The sequence below is a fragment of the Eucyclogobius newberryi genome, unplaced genomic scaffold, assembly GCF_026437365.1.
Source record: "Eucyclogobius newberryi isolate DKJ021-1_F unplaced genomic scaffold, fEucNew1.0.hap1 SCAF_10, whole genome shotgun sequence".
In the NCBI taxonomy this organism is placed as follows: domain Eukaryota; kingdom Metazoa; phylum Chordata; class Actinopteri; order Gobiiformes; family Gobiidae; genus Eucyclogobius; species Eucyclogobius newberryi.
In genome coordinates this window covers 2,143,971-2,171,806 of record NW_027315724.1, presented here as the reverse complement: position 1 = coordinate 2,171,806, position 27,836 = coordinate 2,143,971, and the positions used below count along the sequence as shown (strand labels likewise).

The window sequence follows — 27,836 nt, the reverse complement described above, 5'->3', positions numbered from 1 at the left end:
GTCCTGCTCCAGAGGTCAGTCTGCAAGCAGAAGACCAACGTGAGACCGTAAAGAATATCAAACATTTTTTTGATTTTTTATTAATTTTCAATGTCTTTAGATGCAAAAGGTGTTTTGAGCTCGATCGGACAAAAAACCTAGGACAAGTACAATTTGGGAAAAAAAAAAGTCAAACATGGCGGTGCCACTTTGATTCAACATGGCTGACTTCCTGTTTATCATAGAGCGATGCTCCAGGTGTGTTTTACTCCTCAAAGGTCAGAGGTCAAAAGTAGCTCTATCACTGTCCCAAGTCTCATGTGCCTAGCCCAAAGATTTTCATGTTTTTTCGCCACTGTCTCCACTGTTGAGACGGGCGTTCTACAAGCATGTGTGACCTATGACCCCACGTGTGACCTATGACCCCACGTGTGACCTATGACCCCACGTGTGACATTCATCAACGTTCAGGGTCAAAAATCCCCAAAAATTGAATCTTTTCGATGGGAAAAAATACTGATACTTTTCCAAATACTGCAAAAAGTATAAGTTGTACAAATGTCAAAAGCACCCCTAAGACAGTGCAAAGCGATCGTAAAGAGGTCAAACTTGTTGAAATCTGTGAAAGTTTTGAGGTGAAACGCGTCAAAAATCAGGAAAATCCTGATATAATAAAAAAAGACAACAGATAGTGTCTGCTTTAAAGCAATAAGACAATAAGAATAATAAACCAGGGGAAGAACAATAGACTCGAGCCTAATAATGCATTTCACTGAATGGAACAAGACTCAAGGTCACCTCACAAGTTAAAAGACAATTAAAACATCAAAAGCTAAAGAAAGACAGGACACGAGAACCTTATGTTGTATTTCTCTACAGAAATATAATAAATATACAGCACATGAGCAACGTTTTGTTTAATGTGTCTAAACCGCGTCAGCTATAAACACATCAAGCAATGACTTTATAATATTAAAAAAAGATCAATGAAATAACAGTGTGCCACCCTGACCATGGGCAGCAGCACCAGAGCGCAGAGCTGACTGGGCCCTGCCCGAGGGAAATGGCAGCGCTAATCCAATCAGAGGCGCGGCCAGAGGCGCGGCCAGCAGCAGGCCCTTCACTTCCTCAGGCCTGGCTCTCATATCATCATCACTGGACATTTACTGGACATTTACTGGACATTTACTGGACATTTACTGGACATTTACTGGACATTTACTGGACATTTACTGGACATTTACTGGACATTCACTGGACATTCACTGGACCATCACACATGAAACACAGCGAGTCCAAAAGAAAAGTCCTATTTAGTCCAGAGTCGGTCAAATGTTTCAAATTATGTCCAATGTAATTTGCTTTTCCCTGTCGATGATAATGTCGGTCCAGAGATCGTGATCGATTTTTTGTGACGGCCTTTTCCCGTCTCCCATGAGTCCAAAGATCCATCCATCGTGTCCATGGAGTTTAGAAGCCCAAATATAAAGCTCTGAAATGATGTCAAAACACATGATAGTGGTTTGTCTCCTGCTGTCACATCCTCTCCAACAGTCTGTCTCCTGCTGTCACATCCTCTCCAACAGTCTGTCTCCTGCTGACACATCCTCTCCAACAGTCTGTCTCCTGCTGACACATCCTCTCCAACAGTCTGTCTCCTGCTGCCACATCGTCTCCAACAGTCTGCCTCCTGCTGCCACATCCTCTCCAACAGTCTGTCTCCTGCTGCCACATCCTCTCCAACAGTCTGTCTCCTGCTGTCACATCCTCTCCAACAGTCTGCTTCCTGCTGTCACATCCTCTCCAACAGTCTGCCTCCTGCTGCCACATCCTCTCCAACAGTCTGTCTCCTGCTGTCACATCCTCTCCAACAGTCTGCCTCCTGCTGCCACATCCTCTCCAACAGTCTGTCTCCTGCTGATACATCCTCTCCAACAGTCTGCTTCCTGCTGCCACATCCTCTCCAACAGTCTGTCTCCTGCTGTCACATCCTCTCCAACAGTCTGCCTCCTGCTGCCACATCCTCTCCAACAGTCTGTCTTCTGCTGCCACATCCTCTCCAACAGTCTGTCTCCTGCTGCCACATCCTCTCCAACAGTCTGTCTCCTGCTGCCACATCCTCTCCAAAAGTCTGTCTTCTGCTGCCACATCCTCTCCAACAGTCTGTCTCCTGCTGCCACATCCTCTCCAACAGTCTGTCTCCTGCTGACACATCCTCTCCAACAGTCTGCTTCCTGCTGCCACATCCTCTCCAACAGTCTGTCTCCTGCTGCCACATCCTCTCCAACAGTCTGCCTCCTGCTGCCACATCCTCTCCAACAGTCTGTCTCCTGCTGCCACATCCTCTCCAACAGTCTGTCTCCTGCTGCCACATCCTCTCCAACAGTCTGCCTCCTGCTGTCACATCCTCTCCAACAGTCTGTCTCCTGCTGTCACATCCTCTCCAACAGTCTGTCTCCTGCTGACACATCCTCTCCAACAGTCTGTCTCCTGCTGCCACATCCTCTCCAACAGTCTGTCTCCTGCTGACACATCCTCTCCAACAGTCTGCCTCCTGCTGCCACATCCTCTCCAACAGTCTGTCTCCTGCTGACACATCCTCTCCAACAGTCTGCTTCCTGCTGCCACATCCTCTCCAACAGTCTGTCTCCTGCTGCCACATCCTCTCCAACAGTCTGCCTCCTGCTGCCACATCCTCTCCAACAGTCTGTCTCCTGCTGTCACATCCTCTCCAACAGTCTGCTTCCTGCTGTCACATCCTCTCCAACAGTCTGTCTCCTGCTGTCACATCCTCTCCAACAGTCTGCCTCCTGCTGCCACATCCTCTCCAACAGTCTGTCTCCTGCTGCCACATCCTCTCCAACAGTCTGTCTCCTGCTGACACATCCTCTCCAACAGTCTGCCTCCTGCTGCCACATCCTCCCCAACAGTCTGTCTCCTGCTGCCACATCCTCTCCAACAGTCTGCTTCCTGCTGTCACATCCTCCCCAACAGTCTGTCTCCTGCTGTCACATCCTCCCCAACAGTCTGCCTCCTGCTGCCACATCCTCCCCAACAGTCTGTCTCCTGCTGCCACATCCTCTCCAACAGTCTGTCTCCTGCTGTCACATCCTCTCCAACAGTCTGCCTCCTGCTGCCACATCCTCCCCAACAGTCTGCCTCCTGCTGCCACATCCTCTCCAACAGTCTGCTTCCTGCTGTCACATCCTCCCCAACAGTCTGTCTCCTGCTGTCACATCCTCTCCAACAGTCTGCCTCCTGCTGCCACATCCTCTCCAACAGTCTGCCTCCTGCTGCCACATCCTCCCCAACAGTCTGTCTCCTGCTGCCACATCCTCTCCAACAGTCTGCCTCCTGCTGCCACATCCTCTCCAACAGTCTGTCTCCTGCTGTCACATCCTCTCCAACAGTCTGCTTCCTGCTGTCACATCCTCTCCAACAGTCTGCCTCCTGCTGCCACATCGTCTCCAACAGTCTGTCTCCTGCTGTCACATCCTCTCCAACAGTCTGCCTCCTGCTGCCACATCCTCTCCAACAGTCTGTCTCCTGCTGCCACATCCTCTCCAACAGTCTGTCTCCTGCTGACACATCCTCTCCAACAGTCTGCTTCCTGCTGCCACATCCTCTCCAACAGTCTGTCTCCTGCTGTCACATCCTCTCCAACAGTCTGCTTCCTGCTGCCACATCCTCTCCAACAGTCTGTCTCCTGCTGCCACATCCTCTCCAACAGTCTGCCTCCTGCTGCCACATCCTCTCCAACAGTCTGTCTCCTGCTGTCACATCCTCTCCAACAGTCTGCCTCCTGCTGCCACATCCTCCCCAACAGTCTGTCTCCTGCTGTCACATCCTCTCTAACAGTCTGCCTCCTGCTGCCACATCCTCCCCAACAGTCTGCCTCCTGCTGCCACATCCTCTCCAACAGTCTGCTTCCTGCTGTCACATCCTCCCCAACAGTCTGTCTCCTGCTGTCACATCCTCTCCAACAGTCTGCTTCCTGCTGTCACATCCTCCCCAACAGTCTGTCTCCTGCTGCCACATCCTCTCCAACAGTCTGCCTCCTGCTGCCACATCCTCCCCAACAGTCTGCCTCCTGCTGCCACATCCTCTCCAACAGTCTGCTTCCTGCTGTCACATCCTCCCCAACAGTCTGTCTCCTGCTGTCACATCCTCTCCAACAGTCTGCCTCCTGCTGCCACATCCTCTCCAACAGTCTGCCTCCTGCTGCCACATCCTCCCCAACAGTCTGTCTCCTGCTGCCACATCCTCTCCAACAGTCTGTCTCCTGCTGTCACATCCTCTCCAACAGTCTGCCTCCTGCTGTCACATCCTCTCCAACAGTCTGTCTCCTGCTGTCACATCCTCTCCAACAGTCTGCCTCCTGCTGCCACATCCTCTCCAACAGTCTGTCTCCTGCTGCCACATCCTCTCCAACAGTCTGCCCCCGCGCGCATCACCCCCCATTGTGGTAATTAGGTTTTCTTCTGTGTTTGCCTGTGTCATTGTGCATGTGGTCAGGGAGAGGGCATCAAATGAAATGATCAGTGCTAATGCAGCACTGATCAGAGGCTCAGCTGGTGCGTCTCTGAGGAAGTGCCACGCCCAGATTCACTCTCTATTGCTCATTTTGCACTAGTTCCCACTCCGTCCAACTGGTCTTAAAGGAATAAAAGAGGATTATTGGAGAGCAATCCGAGTCTCATTTCCTGGAGGCGTGGTCAGCTGAGTAGTTCTCCCACATGTCCATCATTCCCTGCGTGCTGCTGCACACCTGCAGCCTGGTTCCCATAGCAGCAGGTTTCCCTGGCTGCACATGTGCGGTTGATATGTCGCTGTGTGTTTAGTGAGTTCCTTCAGTTACAAACATGACACAGAGAGAGACTGTGTGTTGCCTTTAATCTGTTTCCATCCACCCATTTCCCCCTGTGCACACTGGTCAGACCCACATGTCATTGCTTATTAAAAGAGGATCTTACGTTCCACATGTGAGTGCGATGCATCATGGGAAAGCTTAGACCTTCTAGTTTCTGCAGATGTGCAGGTGTCACACTGTCAGGGCTTCAGAACTTACACTACAGAAGCACAAACATAAACAAAACATCCTTTTTTAGTCTCGCCTGAATATTGTCAATTTGTAATGGTCCTGAGCAGGACATACTTCATTGTGTGCTTATGCTGTTCACTGCATATGCTGTTGTCATGACAACAACTGTGTAAAGTTTCAGATCTCTAGAACAGGCATTTTGGTGCTTTGACCTTATGTATCAAAAAGTATATTCAAGTGATACAAATATGTGCCAAACTGTGCCAAACTGTTTTATTACAATTTTAGCTCCTCTATGATCATAAAACATACATTTTGATGTTTTGTAGGCCACTAATACCAATTATAACTGCTAAAAACAATGAATGTGAAAATGTGTAAATGAGTTTACCCAGGAATTTCCCATATAAAGATGAATAAATAAATAAAAATAATATTTTTATTTTATTTTTGTATTGATATAATAATACATATATCTAACAAAATACGCGTCCTAAAAGCTAATAAAATCAGAAAATGTGATGTGTAAAATCTAGTCGCAAAATGCAGAAAATTCTAGGCTCTGACAGCCTTACGCACGTGAACAGGGAGAATTCTGTGTAAATAAACCCTTTGTCCCGCCTACCAGGAGAAAGCTCTCCTCAGTGGCTAGAATAATATGTCACTCAAAGTCTCCTGAGTGACTATTAGCAGAAGCTCAGTGGTCCTGGTCCTTCAGTGGTCCTGGTCCTTCTTCAGTGGTCCTGGTCCTTCAGTGGTCCTGGTCCTTCAGTAGTGGTCCTGGTCCTTCAGTAGTGGTCCTGGTCCTTCAGTAGTCCTGGTCCTTCAGTAGTGGTCCTGGTCCTTCAGTAGTGGTCCTGGTCCTTCAGTAGTGGTCCTGGTCCTTCAGTAGTGGTCCTGGTCCTTCTTCAGTGGTCCTGGTCCTTCTTCAGTGGTCCTGGTCCTTCTTCAGTGGTCCTGGTCCTTCTTCAGTGGTCCTGGTCCTTCAGTGGTCCTGGTCCTTCAGTGGTCCTGGTCCTTCAGTGGTCCTGGTCCTTCAGTGGTCCTGGTCCTCCAGTGGTCCTGGTCCTCCAGTGGTCCTGGTCCTCCAGTGGTCCTGGTCCTCCAGTGGTCCTGGTCCTTCAGTGGTCCTGGTCCTTCAGTGGTCCTGGTCCTTCAGTGGTCCTGGTCCTTCATCAGTGGTCCTGGTCCTTCATCAGTGGTCCTTCTTCAGTGGTCCTGGTCCTTCATCAGTGGTCCTGGTCCTTCATCAGTGGTCCTGGTCCTTCAGTGGTCCTGGTCCTTCAGTGGTCCTGGTCCTTCAGTGGTCCTGGTCCTTCAGTGGTCCTGGTCCTTCAGTGGTCCTGGTCCTTCAGTGGTCCTGGTCCTTCAGTGGTCCTGGTCCTTCAGTGGTCCTGGTCCTTCAGTGGTCCTGGTCCTTCAGTGGTCCTGGTCCTTCATCAGTGGTCCTGGTCCTTCATCAGTGGTCCTGGTCCTTCAGTGGTCCTGGTCCTTCAGTGGTCCTGGTCCTTCAGTGGTCCTGGTCCTTCAGTGGTCCTGGTCCTTCAGTGGTCCTGGTCCTCCTTCAGTGGTCCTGGTCCTTCAGTGGTCCTGGTCCTTCAGTGGTCCTGGTCCTTCAGTGGTCCTGGTCCTTCAGTGGTCCTGGTCCTTCAGTGGTCCTGGTCCTTCAGTGGTCCTGGTCCTTCAGTGGTCCTGGTCCTTCAGTGGTCCTGGTCCTTCTTCAGTGGTCCTGGTCCTTCAGTGGTCCTGGTCCTTCAGTGGTCCTGGTCCTTCAGTGGTCCTGGTCCTTCAGTGGTCCTGGTCCTTCAGTGGTCCTGGTCCTTCAGTGGTCCTGGTCCTTCTTCAGTGGTCCTGGTCCTTCTTCAGTGGTCCTGGTCCTTCAGTGGTCCTGGTCCTTCAGTGGTCCTGGTCCTTCAGTGGTCCTGGTCCTTCAGTGGTCCTGGTCCTTCAGTGGTCCTGGTCCTTCTTCAGTGGTCCTGGTCCTTCAGTGGTCCTGGTCCTTCAGTGGTCCTGGTCCTTCAGTGGTCCTGGTCCTTCTTCAGTGGTCCTGGTCCTTCTTCAGTGGTCCTGGTCCTTCAGTGGTCCTGGTCCTTCTTCAGTGGTCCTGGTCCTTCTTCAGTGGTCCTGGTCCTTCTTCAGTGGTCCTGGTCCTTCAGTGGTCCTGGTCCTTCAGTGGTCCTGGTCCTTCAGTGGTCCTGGTCCTTCAGTGGTCCTGGTCCTTCAGTGGTCCTGGTCCTTCAGTGGTCCTGGTCCTTCTTCAGTGGTCCTGGTCCTTCTTCAGTGGTCCTGGTCCTTCAGTGGTCCTGGTCCTTCAGTGGTCCTGGTCCTTCTTCAGTGGTCCTGGTCCTTCAGTGGTCCTGGTCCTTCAGTGGTCCTGGTCCTTCAGTGGTCCTGGTCCTTCTTCAGTGGTCCTGGTCCTTCTTCAGTGGTCCTGGTCCTTCTTCAGTGGTCCTGGTCCTTCTTCAGTGGTCCTGGTCCTTGTTTCTAAGCTCTAATAAAACTCTCCCACACTTGTAAGGGATCATCTCAAAATGGGTTGAAGCTGAAAAGACTTAATATTTATTGCTTTGAAGCTTCAATACATTTTTGTGACAGTAATTGTTTTGAAATGCTAAAAAACTCTCAGCAACGAGCATTAGGCCAACATCCATGACATCAGACACTCATGACTTTGCTTATTTTGAAACGTAATGCACATAGCGCTTTACAGCAGCCAATCAACTCGCGCAATGGGGAAATCATTTCGTCGCAGGCGCGAGGTGAGTCTGCACGGTGCGCGCGTAGCGGCTGAATGGGATGTGCCGTAGCGCCCCTGGACCATAAACAAACATGTCGCGACAGGTGACATTATTTGGAGACTTTGCTTCTACTACCAGTAATACAAATACCGAAGGCTGTTCAGGGACCAGAGGCGAGCAAGCGCTATCAAATTACGATCGTTTTATCAACACGTACGTCGCACTGCAGCAAGTGAAATGTCCCGATCGTAAACGACAAGTCATATTCACTGATGGACAGAATAAATGGAAATGCTCCATCAAATCACTGTCCAATTCTGACCATGGAGTATTTATGGAGATGGTCAAACAGCTTATATAAATCAGATGCCATATTATGTATATATGTAACATAATTATGTTCAAGTTTGAGAGTTTATTTGAGAGCAAGTTTTCAAGTGATGGGGGGGGCTAAAAAAAAAAAGTCTTTTCAGCTTCAACCTATTTTGAGATGATCCCTAAAGAGCATCGGTATTACCCATTTTTACATTTGTTGAGTGGGACCACACAAGTTTGACCCCTACTATAGTCGTGGCTAGCATGGAAGCTAATGCTAACACCATTAATGCTACTATGGAGACGAGCCCAAAGGCAGTGGCCGGGGTGAACTGGACACTAGAGGGACATAAGAAGGCTATTGCAGTGGGAGTGGTTGACGTGGCAATGATTAAAACTGGCTTATTTATTATTATTATTATTATTATTATTATTATTATTATTAAATTATTAAATTATTAAATTATTATTATTATTATTATTATTATTATTATTATTATTATTATTATTATTTATTTTTAAATGGGATTGTTTCATAAATACATTCTTTAATGCATAATCTTAGAATTCAAATTGGAATCTGTCAATACATTGAGCTGCATGATTACGGAAAGGTATTAGGAGGGGTTATTTGAGACTACTCCCATAACTATGAAAATGTATACCCCAATATTCATACTATAACCTGTTACATTTTAATATCATGATTTGATCTGTAATGTTAGGGTCGGGCCTGGTCCTACATTTCAAGCCAATTTCTTCCCAGGCCGGGTGGCTCCACCCACACATTCCTAAGCGTGAAAAGTAAAGTGGTGCTGGGAACAAACGAGACACGGAGAGAAGAGGGGCTACAGTGCTATGGTGACCCCCGACCTTCAGCAGGAGCTGCTGGCTCCACCTGACTCGCTCCATTTCCTCCATCAGCTTCATCTAATTCTGGCCAAAAGAAACAGCTTCAGTTTAAAACCTGAAGGGTCAATAATGTGTGGAAGTCTGACCTTTGATTCCTAAAGAATGTCCCTCGGGCGGCGACTTGGGCGGCGACTCGGGCAGTCCCACAGGTGGTGACTTGGGCGGTCCCTCGGGCGGCGACTCGGGCCGAGACTCGGGCGGTCCCTCGGGAGGAGACTCGGGCGGTCCCTCGGGAGGAGACTCGGGAGGAGACTCGGGCGGTCCCTCGAGCAGTGCATCAGACCTCCCTGGCTCCCCTGGGTCCTTCTGCTGGGGACTGGCCTCTGCACTGGGGGGCTTCAGTGGGCTCTCTCCCATGCTGCTCCGAGGGGACAGCAGCTCCATCTCCTCGCCCCAGTCGGACACGGGTTGGTGGTCCAGGGGACAGAAGGGGCTGACGGGCTTGGCTGCTTCTGGGGACTCCTCAGGGGTGTGGGGCTCCAGGGAGTGAGCTTTGGGTCGGGGTGTGCGCTCCTCTTTGGGGGACTGTGAATGGATCTCAGTCTCCTCTGGCTCCTCCTCTTCCTCTTCCTCTCCCTCACTGGCGTCCTCCCACTGGTCCTCGTCGTCCTCTGCAGGTTGGTCTCTTTTTGGGGTCAAGGCCTGTGGAAATGACATTTTTTTTATTTAAGAGTCTCAATGACACTTGAGTCACACTTCAACTCCTCAGGATGATGTAAAGCTCAGAGCTGGAGCTGTCACTCAAGAGCCCATCATTTAAAATGGATTCAAATCTGTCTCGTTTTTCTTTCTGAATTTACTAAGCACATGTGAGGGCTGGAAGTATGTGCCACTGTGTTGTGGGTTCAATTTCTGGCCTTGAGCGTTTGCCAAATGTCTATAGAGTCTCTCCCCCCATTTCACAGTAAAGCTGTCCTATCAATAAAGCCAGAGAATATAAATATAAATCAAATAATGAAAGTCATTTTAATTAGATTTTTATAAAGATTTTTGCCAGATCTCCCAGGACTTTTAGTAACTTTCACAAATGGTTAAATCTAGACATGAGCGGGACTTGGATCCTGAGGTGTTTAGGTCCGACCACCCGACCACCCAACCACCCACTCCCGTCCGACGCAAAGCGTTTGAGAGTCAGGACACCGTGCAGGTCTCTGTGCTTCCACCTCCCAAACTCTCCTCCGGGTGGACCACACAGACTTCTGCACATGACCGCCGTAGGCTGCTACAGGAGAAACACAGGGCGACAGGGCGGAGCTGCTACAGGAGAAACACAGGGCGACAGGGCGGAGCTGCTACAGGAGAAACACAGGGCGACAGGGCGGAGCTGCTACAGGAGAAACACAGGGCGACAGGGCGGAGCTGCTACAGGAGAAACACAGGGCGACAGGGCGGAGCTGCTACAGGAGAAACACAGGGCGACAGGGCGGAGCTGCTACAGGAGAAACACAGGGCGACAGGGCGGAGCTGCTACAGGAGAAACACAGGGCGACAGGGCGGAGCTGCTACAGGAGAAACACAGGGCGACAGGGCGGAGCTGCTACAGGAGAAACACAGGGCGACAGGGCGGAGCTGCTACAGGAGAAACACAGGGCGACAGGGCGGAGCTGCTACAGGAGAAACACAGGGCGACAGGGCGGAGCTGCTACAGGAGAAACACAGGGCGACAGGGCGGAGCTGCTACAGGAGAAACACAGGGCGACAGGGCGGAGCTGCTACAGGAGAAACACAGGGCGACAGGGCGGAGCTGCTACAGGAGAAACACAGGGCGACAGGGCGGAGCTGCTACAGGAGAAACACAGGGCGACAGGGCGGAGCTGCTACAGGAGAAACACAGGGCGACAGGGCGGAGCTGCTACAGGAGAAACACAGGGCGACAGGGCGGAGCTGCTACAGGAGAAACACAGGGCGACAGGGCGGAGCTGCTACAGGAGAAACACAGGGCGACAGGGCGGAGCTGCTACAGGAGAAACACAGGGCGACAGGGCGGAGCTGCTACAGGAGAAACACAGGGCGACAGGGCGGAGCTGCTACAGGAGAAACACAGGGCGACAGGGCGGAGCTGCTACAGGAGAAACACAGGGCGACAGGGCGGAGCTGCTACAGGAGAAACACAGGGCGACAGGGCGGAGCTGCTACAGGAGAAACACAGGGCGACAGGGCGGAGCTGCTACAGGAGAAACACAGGGCGACAGGGCGGAGCTGCTACAGGAGAAACACAGGGCGACAGGGCGGAGCTGCTACAGGAGAAACACAGGGCGACAGGGCGGAGCTGCTACAGGAGAAACACAGGGCGGAGCTGCTACAGGAGAAACACAGGGCGGAGCTGCTACAGGAGAAACACAGGGCGACAGGGCGGAGCTGCTACAGGAGAAACACAGGGCGGAGCTGCTACAGGAGAAACACAGGGCGGAGCTGCTACAGGAGAAACACAGGGCGGAGCTGCTACAGGAGAAACACAGGGCGACAGGGCGGAGCTGCTACAGGAGAAACACAGGGCGACAGGGCGGAGCTGCTACAGGAGAAACACAGGGCGACAGGGCGGAGCTGCTACAGGAGAAACACAGGGCGACAGGGCGGAGCTGCTACAGGAGAAACACAGGGCGACAGGGCGGAGCTGCTACAGGAGAAACACAGGGCGACAGGGCGGAGCTGCTACAGGAGAAACACAGGGCGACAGGGCGGAGCTGCTACAGGAGAAACACAGGGCGACAGGGCGGAGCTGCTACAGGAGAAACACAGGGCGACAGGGCGGAGCTGCTACAGGAGAAACACAGGGCGACAGGGCGGAGCTGCTACAGGAGAAACACAGGGCGACAGGGCGGAGCTGCTACAGGAGAAACACAGGGCGACAGGGCGGAGCTGCTACAGGAGAAACACAGGGCGACAGGGCGGAGCTTTACCTTTGGCTTCTCTGGGGTTCTGGACTTCACCTCCTCTGTGTCAGCCTCCTGTTTTGGCTCGTCCTCCTTTTCCCTCCTCTCTTCCTCCTTCTCTGCTTCCCAGCGGTTGTCATGCATACTGCAATCATAAACACACAATTTAATTTAATTTCTAATGCCTTTTATATCTGTGGGGGATTCAGAAAAGCCCAACCAGGGACAGGAGTTGAAAATGAGCACTGGCTATAAACTTTGTGTACATCACATCAGCTGCAAGCTTTGTGTTGTAACTATGTATGATGCATTGTCTCTGTCAAAAATAAAATAAATACAAATAAATAAAATGAAGGTTAAAGGAGACGCAGTGTGCATTCCCCGGTACTTATACTGCGTTCAATTTGTCCTTGGAAGTCAGATTTTCAGAGTTGAAACATTTAAATTAACACTCACATCTTGGAACCCAGAGTTTATCAGAATTAATCCAACACGGCCGTGCACTGCATCTGGATCAACTTTTACTCCATTATACTGATAGTGCTGGTGTCATTTTCTCTTCAGTTGCCCTCTACTGCCCCCTGCTGTCTTTAAATCTGCTCCTGTGCTGCAGTTGAGCCTCTGCAGTTACTTCATCACTGAGCGAATAACTGAAGTAAACATTCACATTCATGATTTAAGCATTTGACTTGAGTTCAGTCCTTATACTGTTATGTTCTGCTCAGAGATTTCCAACTTGAATGCAGAAAACGTCTTAGTATTGAAATAAAACATTCCAAAATTGTTTTTTTTTTACAAACAATACCCAATGATAAGACGACAGACGGTTGTTTGAATGTATTAAAAATAAAACACAAAAAGCACATGTGCTCAGGTCGGTTTCTATAACCTGATTGAGTCCACCTAAGGTAAACTCAGGTGATCGGACATGATTTGGAAAAGCAAACCCTTGTCTATAGAAGGTCCCATAGTAACAGTGATGTCACAGCATAAACCAAGACATGAAGTCCAAGGATCTTGTAGACCTCCGAGGCAGGATTGCATCAAGGAACAGACCTGGAGAAGAGACAGAAACATCTCTGCAGCGCTGAACGTTCCTCTGAGCACAGAACCACCACAACTCGTCCTAGAGCTGGACCTGGCCAAACTGAGAGGAGAAGGGCCTTGGTCAGGGAGGTGACCAAGAGCCTGATGGTCACTCTGACAGATGTCCAGTGTGTCTCTGTGGAGAGAGGAGAACCTTCCAGAAGAACAAGCACCTCTGCAGCACCCATCAGGCCTGTGTGGTAGAGTGGCCAGGCTGGAGCCACTCTACAGTAAGAGGCACATGACAGCCGCCTGGAGTCTGTGAAAAAGGCATCTGAAGGACCATGAGAAACCTCTGGTCTGATGAAACAAAGATTGAACTTTTTGGCTTGAATAGAAGCGTCATGTCTGGAGGAAACAGGCCCCGCTCATGGCCTGCACCATCTCTACAGTGAAGCTCGGTGGAGGCAGCATCATGCGGTGGAGATGTTCCTCTTGGAGACGAGTCAGGAACAACATAAATACGAATGCAGCAGATTCAGAAATCAGCTGCATCATGCTCTACTGCTGTGGCTCGGGTGTCCAATTCGCCATTCTTAGATTCCAAATCGCACATTTTTCCACCAGGGCCGCATCTATCTTTGTGTCCACTGCCCTTGAAATCTAGTCCGTAATCTCCCACAAAGTTTCCATAATCACTGGGTCTAGCTCACTCCTGGAGCCAGTGCTTGAGATGGACCTGCCGATGCCTGAGCTGGAGTGGGGGGCTGGGGCTGATGCAGCGGCCTGCTAGCTTAGCACGTTAGCCTGTTGTTCTTTTTTTATTTCAGGTTCAAGAAATAAGTTTACAAGAAATAAGTTTCCATATGAAAATATTGAGGTTCCCTTTATTACAAGTTTACCTGACAGAAAGATAGAATCTAAAATATCCCTAAATCACATTGTATGATGTTTAAAGCAGCCCAAATGAACACACTGCTAAAGGAGAGAACTCTTCCTGAATGACTAAACCAAAGGGCGTACGATCCTGATCCAGATGGATCCCTCAAAAGGCACAGTCCCGTCCAACTATCGGCTAATAACCTGCCTCTCCACAACGTGGAAGCTCCTGTCGGGCATAATGGCGGCTAAGATAAGTGGGCACATGGGTCAAACATGAGCAGTGCTCAGAAAGACACAGGTGCAACACATCAGCTCCTGGTACAGAACCCGACACACCTGAGCACTGCCTGGATCCATTACAAGAAAGCCACGACTCAATGCAGCACACTTAGAGCCCCATTGATGTTGGACAACTCCAAGCACTCAATGATCCAAGAGCCTTCATAGTGAACTCGATGAGGTTGTGGAAAACCACCCTTGAGGCCAATGGCAAGACACTTGCACAAGTGTCCGTCAAATGTGCCATATACCAAGGTGCTGCGCTGTCCCCGCTGCTGTTGTGCAGAGGTCTGAACCCCCTCACTGCTGTTCTGCAGAGGTCTGAACCCCCTCACTGCTGTTCTGCAGAGGTCTGAACCCCTCACTGCTGTTCTGCAGAGGTCTGAACCCCTCACTGCTGTTCTGCAGAGGTCTGAACCCCCTCACTGCTGTTCTGCAGAGGTCTGAACCCCCTCACTGCTGTTCTGCAGAGGTCTGAACCCCCTCACTGCTGTTCTGCAGAGGTCTGAACCCCCTCACTGCTGTTCTGCAGAGGTCTGAACCCCCTCACTGCTGTTCTGCAGAGGTCTGAACCCCTCACTGCTGTTCTGCAGAGGTCTGAACCCCCTCACTGCTGTTCTACAGAGGTCTGAACCCCCTCACTGCTGTTCTGCAGAGGTCTGAACCCCCTCACTGCTGTTCTGCAGAGGTCTGAACCCCCTCACTGCTGTTCTGCAGAGGTCTGAACCCCCTCACTGCTGTTCTGCAGAGGTCTGAACCCCCTCACTGCTGTTCTGCAGAGGTCTGAACCCCCTCAGCCAAATAATCAACTGGCTATGGATACGACTCAGGAATGGAGCTACCATCAGTCTCCTCCTCTACATGGACGACTTCAAGCTGGATGCTAAGAGCGAGCGGGACATTCACACCACCAGGATCTATAGCTCAGATATCGGAATGTCATTGGACTAGAGAAGTGTGGTGATGGTGACTAAGAGAGGGAAGGTGGTCCACACAGAGGGGGTCTCAATCCCAGAAGGAACAATAGCACAGGGGTCCCCAACCACCGGGCCAGGGACCGGTACTGGTCCACAACGCGTTTGCTACCGGGCCAGTGTACGTATGCTAATGCTAACACCTTCAGCTACATGAGGCACAGACAGAACTGTGGTAAGTGTCTGGTATGTTAACGTAACATATTAACAGTTATTCAAATAACTATACCATAAAGAACATGTTTACCACAGCATCAGTTTTACCCCAGATCACTCAATCACGCTGAAGAGAAAGCAGCGTTCATACCTCATACATCGTCCTTGTTGAAGACTTCGGTTTGGTCCTGTTCTAGCCCTGGTTTAGTTCCAGGATTAGCCTCGATTTAGTCCCAATTTTGATGCAGTGTTTGTGAAGTGTAAAGGCAGTACCTCAATGCTGTTTTGAGTAGTTTCGATTTTACTTGTACATACAATATTCAATTCAATTTATTTTTGTAACGCCCAAAATCACAACAACAGTTGCCTGTGAGGGCGTGTTACTCAGCACAACCTCCTCATGTGTTACAATACAAATATAAACAACAACAACTCCCCGATCGCCGCTTAGCGTCGCTGCAGCGCTTTAGAGCCCTCTTGTGGTCGGCATGTGAAATGTGGTTGCCGTGTGACAATAACAAAAAATATCAGAAATCAGTCTCTCCGGAGTATAAGTCGCACCCAAAACTATGTAAAAAAGTGCTACTTATAGCCTGAAAAATACGGTAGTTAGTGAGATAGAATCATTATTATTTTGTCTATTCTATTTTCTTTTAATTGACAATATATTCTAGTCTCGTGACATTCACCTGTAACTGGGTCTAGAGCCTCGATGTCGGCCCCGTCCACGATCGCCTCTTGGTCCATGACTCCTACCCTGGGACAAGAAATCCCCAAATGTCGGCTCCTTAGGAGGTCGCTTACAGTCATCTAGGAAAGAAATGCTGATGGTGAATAAAGACAACATATGTTTTTATTGGGTACTTAGTATTTACAATAACTGTCATAGATCATGGTTTGAGATGCAAACTGGAGCTGGAGCCCAACATGAGAGAACAGAACTCCCATTGGTCAGCAGTGAACACACCGGTGACTGGTCTGAGATCTGTTGGGATCAGATCCTCTTTAGATCTGGACCAATACCTCGTATGCGAGAGTATGCGAGTCTAATACAGTTGTTTATTATTAGGAACATAAAATATACAGTTCTGTCTTGTGCAGGTCATGATCAAAGACACGTGGCCTAATAACACTCCGCCCTCTGTCGACACGTCAAAGCTCATGATCCTCCAGACAAGGCGCTTCACTCCAACTAGCCTCGTATTTCTTAATAGCAAACAGATGATTAACATTTACATGTTTTACTTTTAAAAACGTCTGCATTAATACTCGTCAGATTAACTCGTCATTAGGTGTCCTGTACATGACTGAATAAGGATTTGAGAACAAGGACTCACAGAATAATGGGGTTTAATCCAAGGTCAACTTAGAAGCGGCATCTGCCCACATGTAATGAAGGTTCAGAAGAGGCAGCGTGTGTGGGGTTCTCACCTCGGCGGTTGCCCGGCTCGGGGGCTGTGCCCTCTGCACCCACAGCCTGGTCCTCTGTGAACCTGCAGCACAGCCCAGAGTCAGACACAAAACCACAATGTGATACAAGCAGAATTAAACCACCAGAGTTCCTGCTCAACCGGAAGTGCTGATAAGTGGCAAAAGAAGCAAAAGTGGGCGGGGCAGAATAAGGTCAATAGCTTTTTTGTTTTATGGTATAGCGTAAAACACATTCTTTGAAGACTACAGTAGGTGGCTAACCGCCATCAAAGGTTGTGGTTGTTTTGGGCCTTCTGCATGATAATGAAACCAGCCCAGTTCATTTGTATTTTTAAAGATTTGTATGGCGCTTAATTAGACAGAAAAGGACAGAAATGAGGCGTCCAGCGCAGATGTGCAGTGGAGGAGTTGTTGTGTTTGCCAGTGCTGCTGTCCTCCTGGTCAGATGGCAGACCAGGGTGAGGCTTTGGTGTATTTACTTTAACAAAGCCCAAACACGGAGGCGCTCGGCTCCGGGCCCGTCTGGGACTTCAGAGATGAGCAGAGTTTAGTGAATATTATCTGTGTAATCCCTCGTCCAGGAGTGTTTGTAGAAAAAGAGAGTCCAGATGACTACAACTGAATCTTTTTCTACAACTTGAGTGATTATCATTATTTTCTCCAAGAGCTGCATCTTGAGGATTTATTTTTATTGTCGCAGGGTTTGTTTGAGTCTTCTTCCGGGTCGTGCTTAGCGTGGTGAGTGTGGAGTGAGCGTGGAGCATGCGTGGAGCGTGCGTGGATCGGTTAGGTTAGCGCGGAGCGGTTAGGTTAGCATAGAGCTGTTAGCGTGGAGTGTGCGTGGGGTGTACGTGGAGCGGTTAGGTTAGCGTTGAGCGGTTAGGTTAGCTCCCATAGCTAGGATGCACTGGGTCTCAGCGTTGCCGGGACTTATTGTCACATTAAAAATCAAACCAACCCGGGGCCCTATGTAAAAAGAGCCCCCCCTAGTGCTATTTCTGTAGTCACATCATCACACAGATGGAAAAACAAAATGCGAGTCAGGCCCAATCTGAGAAATGTGATTCATATTCCCTGTGAAAAGATAAAGCCCAGTCTCACTGAAACTAGTCTGAAACTTGCTGTGCTAAATGTCAGATCCTTATGTAACAAATCTCTCTTAATTAATAATTTTATTTCTTCTTATAATCTTGATTTTATGTTTTTAACTGAAACATGGCTTGACAAAAACACAGGAAATGTAGTTCTGATAGAATCTGCTCCACCCAACTTTAAGTTTGAATCTGAAACACGAGAAAACAAAAAGGGGGTGGAGTCTGTGCTGTCTTTAGAGATGAAATAATCACCCGCAGGTTGTCTTTTGGGGTGTTTTCATCATTTGAGTATGTATCCTTTAAAATGGAGCTAAAACGGTCTCCTTCCATTCTCTTCATTGTTTTATACAAGCCTTCCCAGCACTGCCAAAGTTTTATTGATGATTTTACTGAGATGCTTTCAGTCATATGCACAGACTTTGATGGTTTGGTCATTACAGGTGATTTCAATGTGCATGTTGATAATATTTGTGACAGAAACGCTAAAGAGCTTGATGCTGTCCTTGAAACCTTCAGTCTTACTCAGCATGTGAGAGGCCCCACCCACAGCAAAGGACACACTCTAGATCTCATAATTACAAAGGTGGTAAATATTTCAAATGTTAATGTGATCGATGCTCTGTCTGATCATTTCTGTGTCTTCTTCGACCTGTCTGTTTCTCCCAAACCTCCGGTTGGTCCTGCAGTTGTTCAGAGGAGACACATAAGTGATGGCACAGGTGCACTGTTTATGGAAATGATAAACTTTGAAAATGTCTCATGTTCTAATGTAAATGATTTGTTGAACTCTGTTAAATCTAGTGTTTTGAATGTTCTGGACACCATCGCCTCTATAAAGGCTAAAATGGTTAAAAATAAGCAGAAGGCGCCGTGGAGAAATGAGGATTCGGTCAGGGCACAGAAAAGGGAGTGCCGCAGGGCCGAACGGAAATGGCGCAAGTCAAAGCTCCAGGTTCAAAAAGAGATTTACAAAGAGAAGCTGAACATGTACAACCTAATCTTATGTAGAACTAGGGAAAGATATTTTTCTGAAATAATTGGAAGCTGCAGTAACAACTCGCGTGTCCTGTTTGCCACAGTAAACAGATTAACAAACCCTCCAGCTCAGCTGCCGTTAGAACTCATTTCCACATCCAAGTGTAATGAGTTTGCATTATTCTTTAATGACAAAGTTCAGGGCATTAAAATGCTATAAATCCCACAACGCAAAAAAAATACCCTAAAACCACCAAGACACTTAGAGCTAACTCACTTTGCACCAGTAACTGACAAAACTGTCCATGAGATCATCACCAGTCTGAGTTCATCTACATGTTTCCTCGATGTGTTACCCACCGGATTTCTAAAGTCTGTGCTGAACAGTTTGTTAGCACCATTCACTCACATAGTTAACATGTCGCTTCAATCTGGAACATTCCCAATGTCTTTGAAAACTGCAGTCATAAAGCCTCTCCTAAAGAAGAGCAGTCTTGATGCCGCAGTACTGAGTCATTACCGGCCCATCTCTAATCTGCCAATTTTGGGCAAAGTCCTTGAAAAGTTTGTTTACCAACAGCTCACAGATTTCCTCTTAATAAACAACTAATTTGTTGTTTTTCAGTCAGGTTTTAGACCTCATCACAGCACTGAGACTGCTCTTGTCAAGGTGACAAATGACATCCGCCTGAACACTGACACGGGCAAAGCCTCAGTCTTAATTCTGTTAGATCTGATGCTGCTTTTGACACTGTCGATCATGGGATCCTCTTACAGAGACTAGAGGACTGGGTGGGCATCACTGGCACCGCCCTAAACTGGTTAAGGTCCTATCTGGAAGACAGGAAGTACTTTGTTGAAATTGGTAGCTGTGTCTCAGACCACATGACCCTGACCTGTGGAGTGCCCCAAGGGTCAGTCCTGGGTCCCCTTCTGTTCAACCTCTACATGCTGCCGTTAGGTCAGTTGATACGCAGTGAAAATGTGTCCTATCACAATTATGCAGACGACACTCAGATCTATGTTTCACTATCGGCAGGTGAATATGGACCAGTGGATTCACTCTGTCACTGCATCCAACAGATCAGTTTGTGGATGCAAAACAACTTTCTCCAGCTGAACTCAGACAAGACTGAAATAATCGTTTTTGGCACACAGAAACAAAAAGAAAGTGTTAGCAGTCACCTCCAGAGTCTCGCTCTAAAACCTACAAACCAAATTAGAAATCTGGGGGTAATAATGGACTCAGACTTGAACTTTAATAGCCACGTCAAATCAATAACATCAGCAGCTTTTTACCATCTAAAAAACATTGCCAAAATCAAAAATATAGTGTCAAAACCAGATTTAGAGAGACTTATCCATGCGTTTGTCTCCAGTAGATTAGACTACTGTAACGGCCTGCTCACTGGTCTCTCCAAACGAGCTGTAAAACAGCTGCAGTACATCCAGAACGCTGCTGCTCGGGTCCTGACTAGAACCAGGAAGTATGATCACATTAGTCCTGTTCTCAGGTCTCTGCACTGGCCCCTGTGGCTCAGAGAATAGACTTTAAAGCAGCTCTGCTTGTGTACAAGTCTCTCCATGGCCTAGCACCAAAGTACATCTTGGATATGTTAGTGCCATATGAACCATCTCGGACTCTGAGGACCTCAGGGACCGGCCTCCTGCTGGTGCCAGAGTCAGGACAAAACATGGGGAATCTGCGTTTCAGTTTTATGCAGCTAAAATCTGGAACAGTCTTCCTGAAGATGTGAGACAGGCTTCTACTCTGGCAATGTTCAAATCTAAGCTAAAAACAGTTTTGTTTAGCTGCGCATATGACTGAAAGGATTTTTTCTTTGCACTCTTCTCTTTTGTTTGTTATTTTATTAGTTTAGACAATCAGTTGGATTGATAATTTTTAATTTAGTTAATTTTATTGTATTTCTGTAATTTCTTTGTGATTTGAATGCATTTTTCCTGCTGTGTGAAAGCACTTTGAATTGCCTTGTGTATGAAATGTGCTCTACAAATAAACTTGCCTTGCCTTGCCTTAGCGTTGAACGGTTAGGTTAGCGTTGAGCGGTTAGGTTAGCGTTGAGCGGTTAGGTTAGCGTTGAGCGGTTAGGTTAGCGTTGAGCGGTTAGGTTAGCGTTGAGCGGTTAGCGTGGAGCGTGCGTGGAGCGTGAGTGGAGCGTGCGTGGAGCGTGCGTGGAGCGTGCGTGGAGCGTGCATGGAGCGTGCATGGAGCGGTTAAGTTAGCGCGGAGCGGTTAGCATGGAGTGTGCGTGGCGTGTGTGTGGAGCGGTCAGTTGTGTGTGGAGCGGTCAGTTGTGTGTGGAGCGGTCAGTTGTGTGTGGAGCGGTCAGTTGTGTGTGGAGCGGTCAGTTGTGTGTGGAGCGGTCAGTTGTGTGTGGAGCGGTCAGCGTGGCGTGTGCGAGGGCCTCACATGCTGTCAGACTTCTGTGCGTCCCACTCGCGTCTCCACTGTCCTGTGGCGTTGCGGTGCCGTGCCAGCCTCTCCTCGTCGATCTGCTCGCGCTCTTTCTTCCAGCGCAGGTACTCGGCGCGCTCCCGGCCCGTCATGGACACGGTCATATCCACAGAGCCTTTGAGCCCGGGGCGCCGGCTCTGCACAATAACAATACACAACTTTGAGCCAAGAAATGTCATCCAAATTGAAAAGGTGGAGTGAATATATGAGAAGTAGAAACAAGAGGAGTGTTGGACATAGATAAGTGATTTTTCAACTGCAATTTTCTTCCAAAACATCATCAAATATTATTTATACTGTAGAACATGCGTTTCACATGAAAAAGGTTTGAGGTCCTCGACATGCAGAGCAGTGACACTGTTACTGCTCATGAAATGATCTAATATATGGCATTAAAGTTAGCCATTTTATTCTGTGAGCGTGTAGGACGCCTCTACTCTGATCTGACATGTAACATGGAGTGATGTCATCTGCTCATCTTCATGGAGACATTTCCTCAAATCCCATGTAGAGTCCCAGTTTTCAGTGTGTGTGTGTGTGTGCGTGTGTGTGTGTGTGTGTGTGTGTGTGTGCGTGCGTGTGTGTGCGTGCATGTGTGTGCGTGCATGTGTGTGCGTGCATGTGTGTGTGTGCATGTGTGTATGTGTATGTGTGTGTGTGTGTGCATGTGTGTGTGTGTATATGCATGTGTGTGTATGTGCATGTTTGTGTGTGCATGTGTGTGTGTGTATATGCATGTGTGTGTGTGTGCGCATGTGTGTGTGTGTATATGCATGTTTAGGCAATGGGGTAGAGGAGGCTAGGGGTAGGGGAGGTCATAGGCTTGGGTGAAGAGGTATGTTTTTAGGCGGGATTTGAACGTTGTGAGTGAGGGAGAGTGGGACGGGGGGGAGGGAGTTCCAGAGTCGGGGTGCTGTTCGGGAGAATGCTCTGTCGCCAAAGGTTTTGAGTCGGGATGTTGGTGCAGCCAGGGTGAGAGAGGAGGAGGATCGGAGAGCTCGGGTGGGGCGGTGGGGGATGAGGAGGTCAGACAGGTAGGGGGGGGCAAGGTGGTGAAGAGCTTTGAAGGTGAGGAGGAGTATTTTAAAGTTTATGCGCTGCTTGATGGGGAGCCAGTGGAGAGAGCGGAGAACGGGAGTGATGTGATCACGGGACCAGGTGTGGGTGAGGAGGCGGGCTACACTTCTACCCCCTGTTACATCCCCATCTTTTTCTCTCTACTTCTTCTGTCTTGTTCATTTTATCTGTATATTAATGTGTATTGTACGTGTTGTCCCCCCCTGTCTGTAAATACCCCCCCCTTTTTTTATTATGTTCAGCGTCTTTGGGTCACTGAAAAGCGCTATATAAATAAAAAGTTATTATTATTATGTGTGTGTGTGTGCATGTGTGTGTGTGTATATGCATGTGTGTGTGTGTGCATGTGTGTGACTCACAGTCCACTCCTTCTCCAGCTCAGCTCCCGTCTTCACGTTCTCAAAGTCCAGTCCTCCCCAGTTGCGCACGTGTCTCCTGCTGCCTTCCTTGCGGTCAGTGTCGGGGGCGGGACCAGAACGCCGTGGGTCATCCAGGAAGTGTCTGCTGGGCTTGTCCCCGTCCTGCTGCAGATGGATTAGAAGCAACACCCACGACACAGCCTCAGAATCATAGTTCATAGAGAATAGAGCATAGAGCGACAGTTGAATAAGAACATACCCTCTGTCCTCTTTCATACTCAGCAATTTTCTCCATTTCCTCGTTCATCTTCTCGATGTTCTGTCGCCGCTTCTCTTCCCATTCCTGAACACAGCACATTCCACTCATTGGCTTGTTCTGACACTGGAGGGTGGAATGCCTGGGACGTACCTTGGACCTGCGGTCATTGGCCACAGGTGTCTCCCCCCCTCTGCCGCTCCTGCCCCCACGACCCCCCCTACGACCTGGGGTCTCCCCAGACACATCCTCATGGGGGCCCTTCTCCTCTTGGCCCCCTCCTCTTGGGTTTCGACCCACACGACCAGACATCCTCTTGGTTGGGCTCTGGGCTATGGGCCCCTCTGTGTCCTCCTGGTCGTTCTGCGGGCCCCGGTCGTTCTGCGGGCCCCGGTCGTTCTGCGGGCCCCGGGCGTTCTGCGGGCCCCGGGCGTTCTGCGGGCCCCGGGCGTTCTGCGGGCCCCGGGCGTTCTGCGGGCCCCGGGCGTTTTGCGGGCCCCGGGCGTTCTGCGGGCCCCGGTCGTTCACCACTCTCTTCTCCTGCACACAAGCTCATATTCAACTCTGTCCAACAGAAAACATCAAGATGCAACTCAAAGTGCCCCTCAGCCACAAAACCCCCAAAGAATAAAAGCAGAAAAAGTTGCATTAAAATGTATTTAAAATAGTAAAATCAGGCTGCGAAATAGACGGGGGCCCGTAAGGAGACAAATCTCCGGCGGGCCCTGGGTTTGAATCAGGAGGGGCCCCGTGCCATATTTGGGGCATTTTCATCGCTTAAGTTTCGTTTTGACAGACATGCCACTTCGCAGTCTTCTCGCTTCTCATTGGCCGAGCGGTGTCTGTGATCTAATTTCAATGAAAGCGGGCTGATCTGATTAGCCGCTGCTTTCGGTCGTGTTCGGTTGTTCTCGGAAATGCTTGCTCTAATTTTGCCCAAAAAGTGATTCCTAGGTCGGCGGGCGTCAATCTCTACTCAGTCCACAATTCAGTCTTTTTAAAGTTGTTTGCAACAAAAGCTGTGTCAATGTGGAAGTATCCAAGGGCCCCAAGGGCCCGGCCCTTTGGAGTTGTTAGCATCGGGGCAATATATATATATATATGTTAGTAGTTCATTTTGTAGGCTGTGATTTTATATATTCCACAAGATCTCCTTGTGTCAAATGCTGTAAACAGTATTTATTTTGTATCTAAGAAACATGATTATATTAAATTAAACAGTAGTATTTGTGCTCTTCATATCAAATAAAAGATAAAAGTACTTTAAATTGTTTTACATGCTAATAACCAGGTTTAAATCAACAAATTTATCTTGTTCTTATGACGCCGCGCGCGCTTGTGGGCCCCTGAAATTGCTGGGGAGCCCCTAACTTTTTTAGATAGGGGGGCCCCCCTGGCCCCTAACTTTGAAAATCTATTTCTCAGCCTGAAAATGCAGATAAAATTCACTCGTTCATTCAAAGTGTTTAATGTTGTTGGTCTCTGGAGCACTGACCTGTGGTGTGAACATATCCAGAGTGACCAGGAAGTTTTCCTTCTCTAGCCTCCTCTTCTCCTGCTCCTCCTGCCTTTTCTTCTCCAGCTCAGGGTTGTGGGGACGAGGCTTACGTGGGGTTGTCACGGCGATACCCTCCTGCTCAGCTTTTTTCTTGTCCTCTTCAATTTCCTGTTCAGTGTGGGCAGCACAGCAGACTTGAGTTGGAAAGATTTTAGGTGTTTCCACAACAGCCCAAACTTACACAATAATAATTGGTTGTTAAACTCGAGAGCTTGAGGGTCTGCTCGGACCTGCAGGCTCAGACCTGCAGGCTCGGACCTGCAGCCTCGGACCTGCAGCCTCAGACCTGCAGCCTCAGACCTGCAGCCTCAGACTCGCAGCTCAGTGCTGAGCCTCTGTGATGGAGGTCAGTGCTGAGCCTCTGTGATGGAGGTCAGTGCTGAGCCTCTGTGATGGAGGTCAGTGCTGAGCCTCTGTGATGGAGGTCAGTGCTGAGCCTCTGTGATGGAGGTCAGTGCTGAGCCTCTGTGATGGAGGTCAGTGCTGAGCCTCTGTGATGGAGGTCAGCTCTGTGATGGAGGTCAGCTCTGTGATGGAGGTCAGCTCTGTGATGGAGGTCAGCTCTGTGATGGAGGTCAGCTCTGTGATGGAGGTCAGCTCTGTGATGGAGGTCAGCTCTGTGATGGAGGTCAGCTCTGTGATGGAGGTCAGTGCTGAGCCTCTGGAGGTATTTGCTGAGCCTCTGGAGGTATTTGCTGAGCCTCTGGAGGTATTTGCTGAGCCTCTGTGATGAGGTCAGCTCTGTGGCTTGTGTCGGACTGTAGATGTGCATGTGCTTCAAATGGCTCTAATACAGAAGCAGTTGCACGATTGCGTCATGATGTTTAAACGAGCACACAGAGGCAGACACATTATTTGTGTGGAGACTCTCAGGTCTGGTGCCTGAAGGTGATGTTTGTGCGAGTGGTGGTCTGGTGCGTGACCTCTGACCTGATAACGCTGGACCAGTGCCTGGTTCTTCTTCCGCAGAGCCTCGATCCTGCGGTCCAGCTCTGCATCCTTCTCCTCCTTTGTCTTCAGCTCCATCGTGGCTGACTGACCATCACCACAGAACAGAACAAGACATGAGCTGTGCACACAGGAACTGTGTGTGTGTGTGTATGCATGCGCGCGCGCGTGTATGCATGCGCGCGCGCATGCATACACGCGCGCGCGCGCATGCATACACGCGCGCGCGCGCATGCATACACACACACACACGCGCATGCATACACACACACACACGCATGCATACACGCGCGCGCGTGTATGCATGCGTGTGTGTATGCATACGCATGTGTGTGTGTGTGTATGCATACGCATGTGTGTGTGTGTGTGTATGCATACGCATGTGTGTGTGTGTGTGTGTGTGTGCGTGTGTGTGCATGCGCGTGTGTGTGCGTGCATGCGCGTGTGTGTGCGTGCATGCGCGTGTGTGTGTGTGCATGCGCGCGCGCATGTGTATGCATGCGTGTGTGTGTGTGCATGCGCGTGTGCGTGCGTGTGCATGCGCGCGTGTGTGTGCGTGCGTGTGTGCATGCGTGTGCATGCGCGTGTGTGTGTCAAATCAAATCAAATCAATTTATTTTTGTAAGGCCCAAAATCACAACAACAGTTGCCTCTGAGGGCCACAGGGAGAAATGAATCAACAATGTCTGTGGTGGCGATGAAGTCAGACAATGTCTGTGGTGGCGAGGGACGATGTCCCAGGGTCCTCTGTCCTTAGACTCTCCTTCTCGGCCAGGAAAAACTACAAAAAAAACCTCTTTGGGAAAAAAGCGTAGAAACCTGGAGGAGTTCCAGTGAAGGAGAGATCCCACTCTCACAGACGGACAGACGGACACGAGGAGACTGGAGCTGGACCCACTCTTCAGGCAGAAGAGGGACCGTCTGAGTCGAGTGTGTGTGCATGCGCGTGTGCGTGTATGTATGCATGCGCGCGCGTGTGTGTGCATGCGCGCGTGTGTGTGTGTGCGCGCGTGTATGTATGCATGCGCGCGTGTGTGTGTGTATGCATGCGCGCGCGTGTGTGTGTGCATGCGCGCGTGTGTGTGTGTATGCATGCGCGTGTGTGTGTGTGTGTATGCATGCGCGCGTGTGTGTGTATGCATGCGCGCGTGTGTGTGTATGCATGCGCGCGTGTGTGTGCGTGCATGCGCGCGTGTGTGTGCGTGCATGCGCGCGTGTGTGTGCGTGCGCGTGTATGTATGCATGCGCGCGCGTGTGTGCGTGCGTGTATGTATGCATGCGCGCGCGTGTGTATGTATGCATGCGCGCGTGTGTGTGCGTGCGCGTGTATGTGTGTGTGTGTGTGTGTGCATGCGTGTGTGCATGCGTGTGCATGCGTGTGTGTATGCGTGTGTATGTGTGTGTGTGTGTGTGCATGCGTGTATGCATGTGTGTGTGTGTGTATGCGTGTGTGCATGTGTGTATGCGTGTGTGCATGCGTGTGTGTGTGTGTGTGTGCATGCGTGTGTGTGTATGCATGCGTGTGTGTGTATGCATGCGTGTGTGTGTATGTGTGTGTGTATGCATGCGTGTGTATGTGTGTGTGTGTGTGCATGCGTGTGTGTGTGTGTGTGCATGCGTGTGTGTGTATGTGTGTGTGTATGCATGCGTGTGTATGTGTGTGTATGCATGTGTGTGTGTGTGTGCATGCGCGTGTGTGTGTGTGTGCATGCGTGTGTGTGTATGTGTGTGTGTGTGTGTGTATGCATGCGTGTGTGTGTGTGTATGCATGCGCGTGTGTGTGTGTATGCATGCGCGTGTGTGTGTGTGTGCATGCGCGTGTGTGTGTATATGCATACGCATGTGTGTGTGTGTGTATGCATACGCATGTGTGTGTGTGTGTATGCATACGCATGTGTGTGTGTGTGTGTGTGTATGCATGCGCGTGTGTGTGCGTGCATGTGCGTGTGTGTGCGTGCATGCGCGTGTGTGTGTGCATGCATGCATGTGTGTTGCTTCCACAGTGTGCACTGAGGTCGCGTCTGATGCACACAACAAACACTTTATTAAAAAAATTACAAATTCCCTTTTTTTTCCAAACGTGATGCTCATATCGCACGCTCCTGATGATAAAACACGCATTTATTGTGCAGCTCTAGACTAAAGTTGGGTAAACATCTGGCCACTGTTGGAGCCAATGTGTGGTTTGTGAGGTTTGAAGCACTCACCATGGTGGTCTCTGGTGCCCCCTGGTGGTCTCTGGTGCCCCCTGGTGGTCTCTGGTGCCCCCTGGTGGTCTCTGGTGCCCCCTGGTGGTCTCTGGTGCCCCCTGGTGGTCTCTGGTGCCCCCTGGTGGTCTCTGGTGCCCCCTGGTGGTCTCTGGTGCCCCCTGGTGGTCTCTGGTGCCCCCTGGTGGTCTCTGGTGCCCCCTGGTGGTCTCTGGTGCCCCCTGGTGGTCTCTGGTGCCCCCTGGTGGTCTCTGGTGCCCCCTGGTGGTCTCTGGTGCCC

At 49.7% G+C, this 27,836-nt stretch overlaps 1 protein-coding gene across 2 annotated transcripts; it reads right to left on the bottom strand.

Annotated features, from left to right (window-relative positions):
• On the bottom strand, window positions 1-27,836 carry ccdc9 (coiled-coil domain containing 9). 2 transcript variants are annotated; one of them, XM_072459878.1, is made up of 12 exons: window positions 27,557-27,836; window positions 25,332-25,436; window positions 24,339-24,509; window positions 22,997-23,383; window positions 22,847-22,930; window positions 22,588-22,752; window positions 21,107-21,288; window positions 16,607-16,668; window positions 15,865-15,985; window positions 11,886-12,003; window positions 9,072-9,627; window positions 1-20 (listed from the first exon to the last, which is right to left on the bottom strand). In XM_072459878.1, the coding sequence occupies exons 1-12, from the start codon at window positions 27,557-27,559 to the stop codon at window positions 16-18; spliced, it is 1,959 nt and encodes a 652-aa protein (XP_072315979.1). In that variant the 5' UTR covers window positions 27,560-27,836; the 3' UTR covers window positions 1-15. The 2 variants fall into 2 exon arrangements, with proteins under 2 accessions (XP_072315979.1, XP_072315978.1); XM_072459877.1 differs by having other exon boundaries at window positions 22,588-22,749; window positions 27,557-27,639.

Coding starts and splice junctions, on each gene's coding strand:
- ccdc9 (XM_072459878.1), bottom strand. Junction 24,510..25,331: donor CACTGGTCCAGCGTTATCAG/GTCAGAGGTCAC, acceptor CACACTGAACAG/GAAATTGAAGAGGACAAGAA. Junction 16,669..21,106: donor GCACAGAAGTCTGACAGCAT/GTGAGGCCCTCG, acceptor GCTGTGCTGCAG/GTTCACAGAGGACCAGGCTG.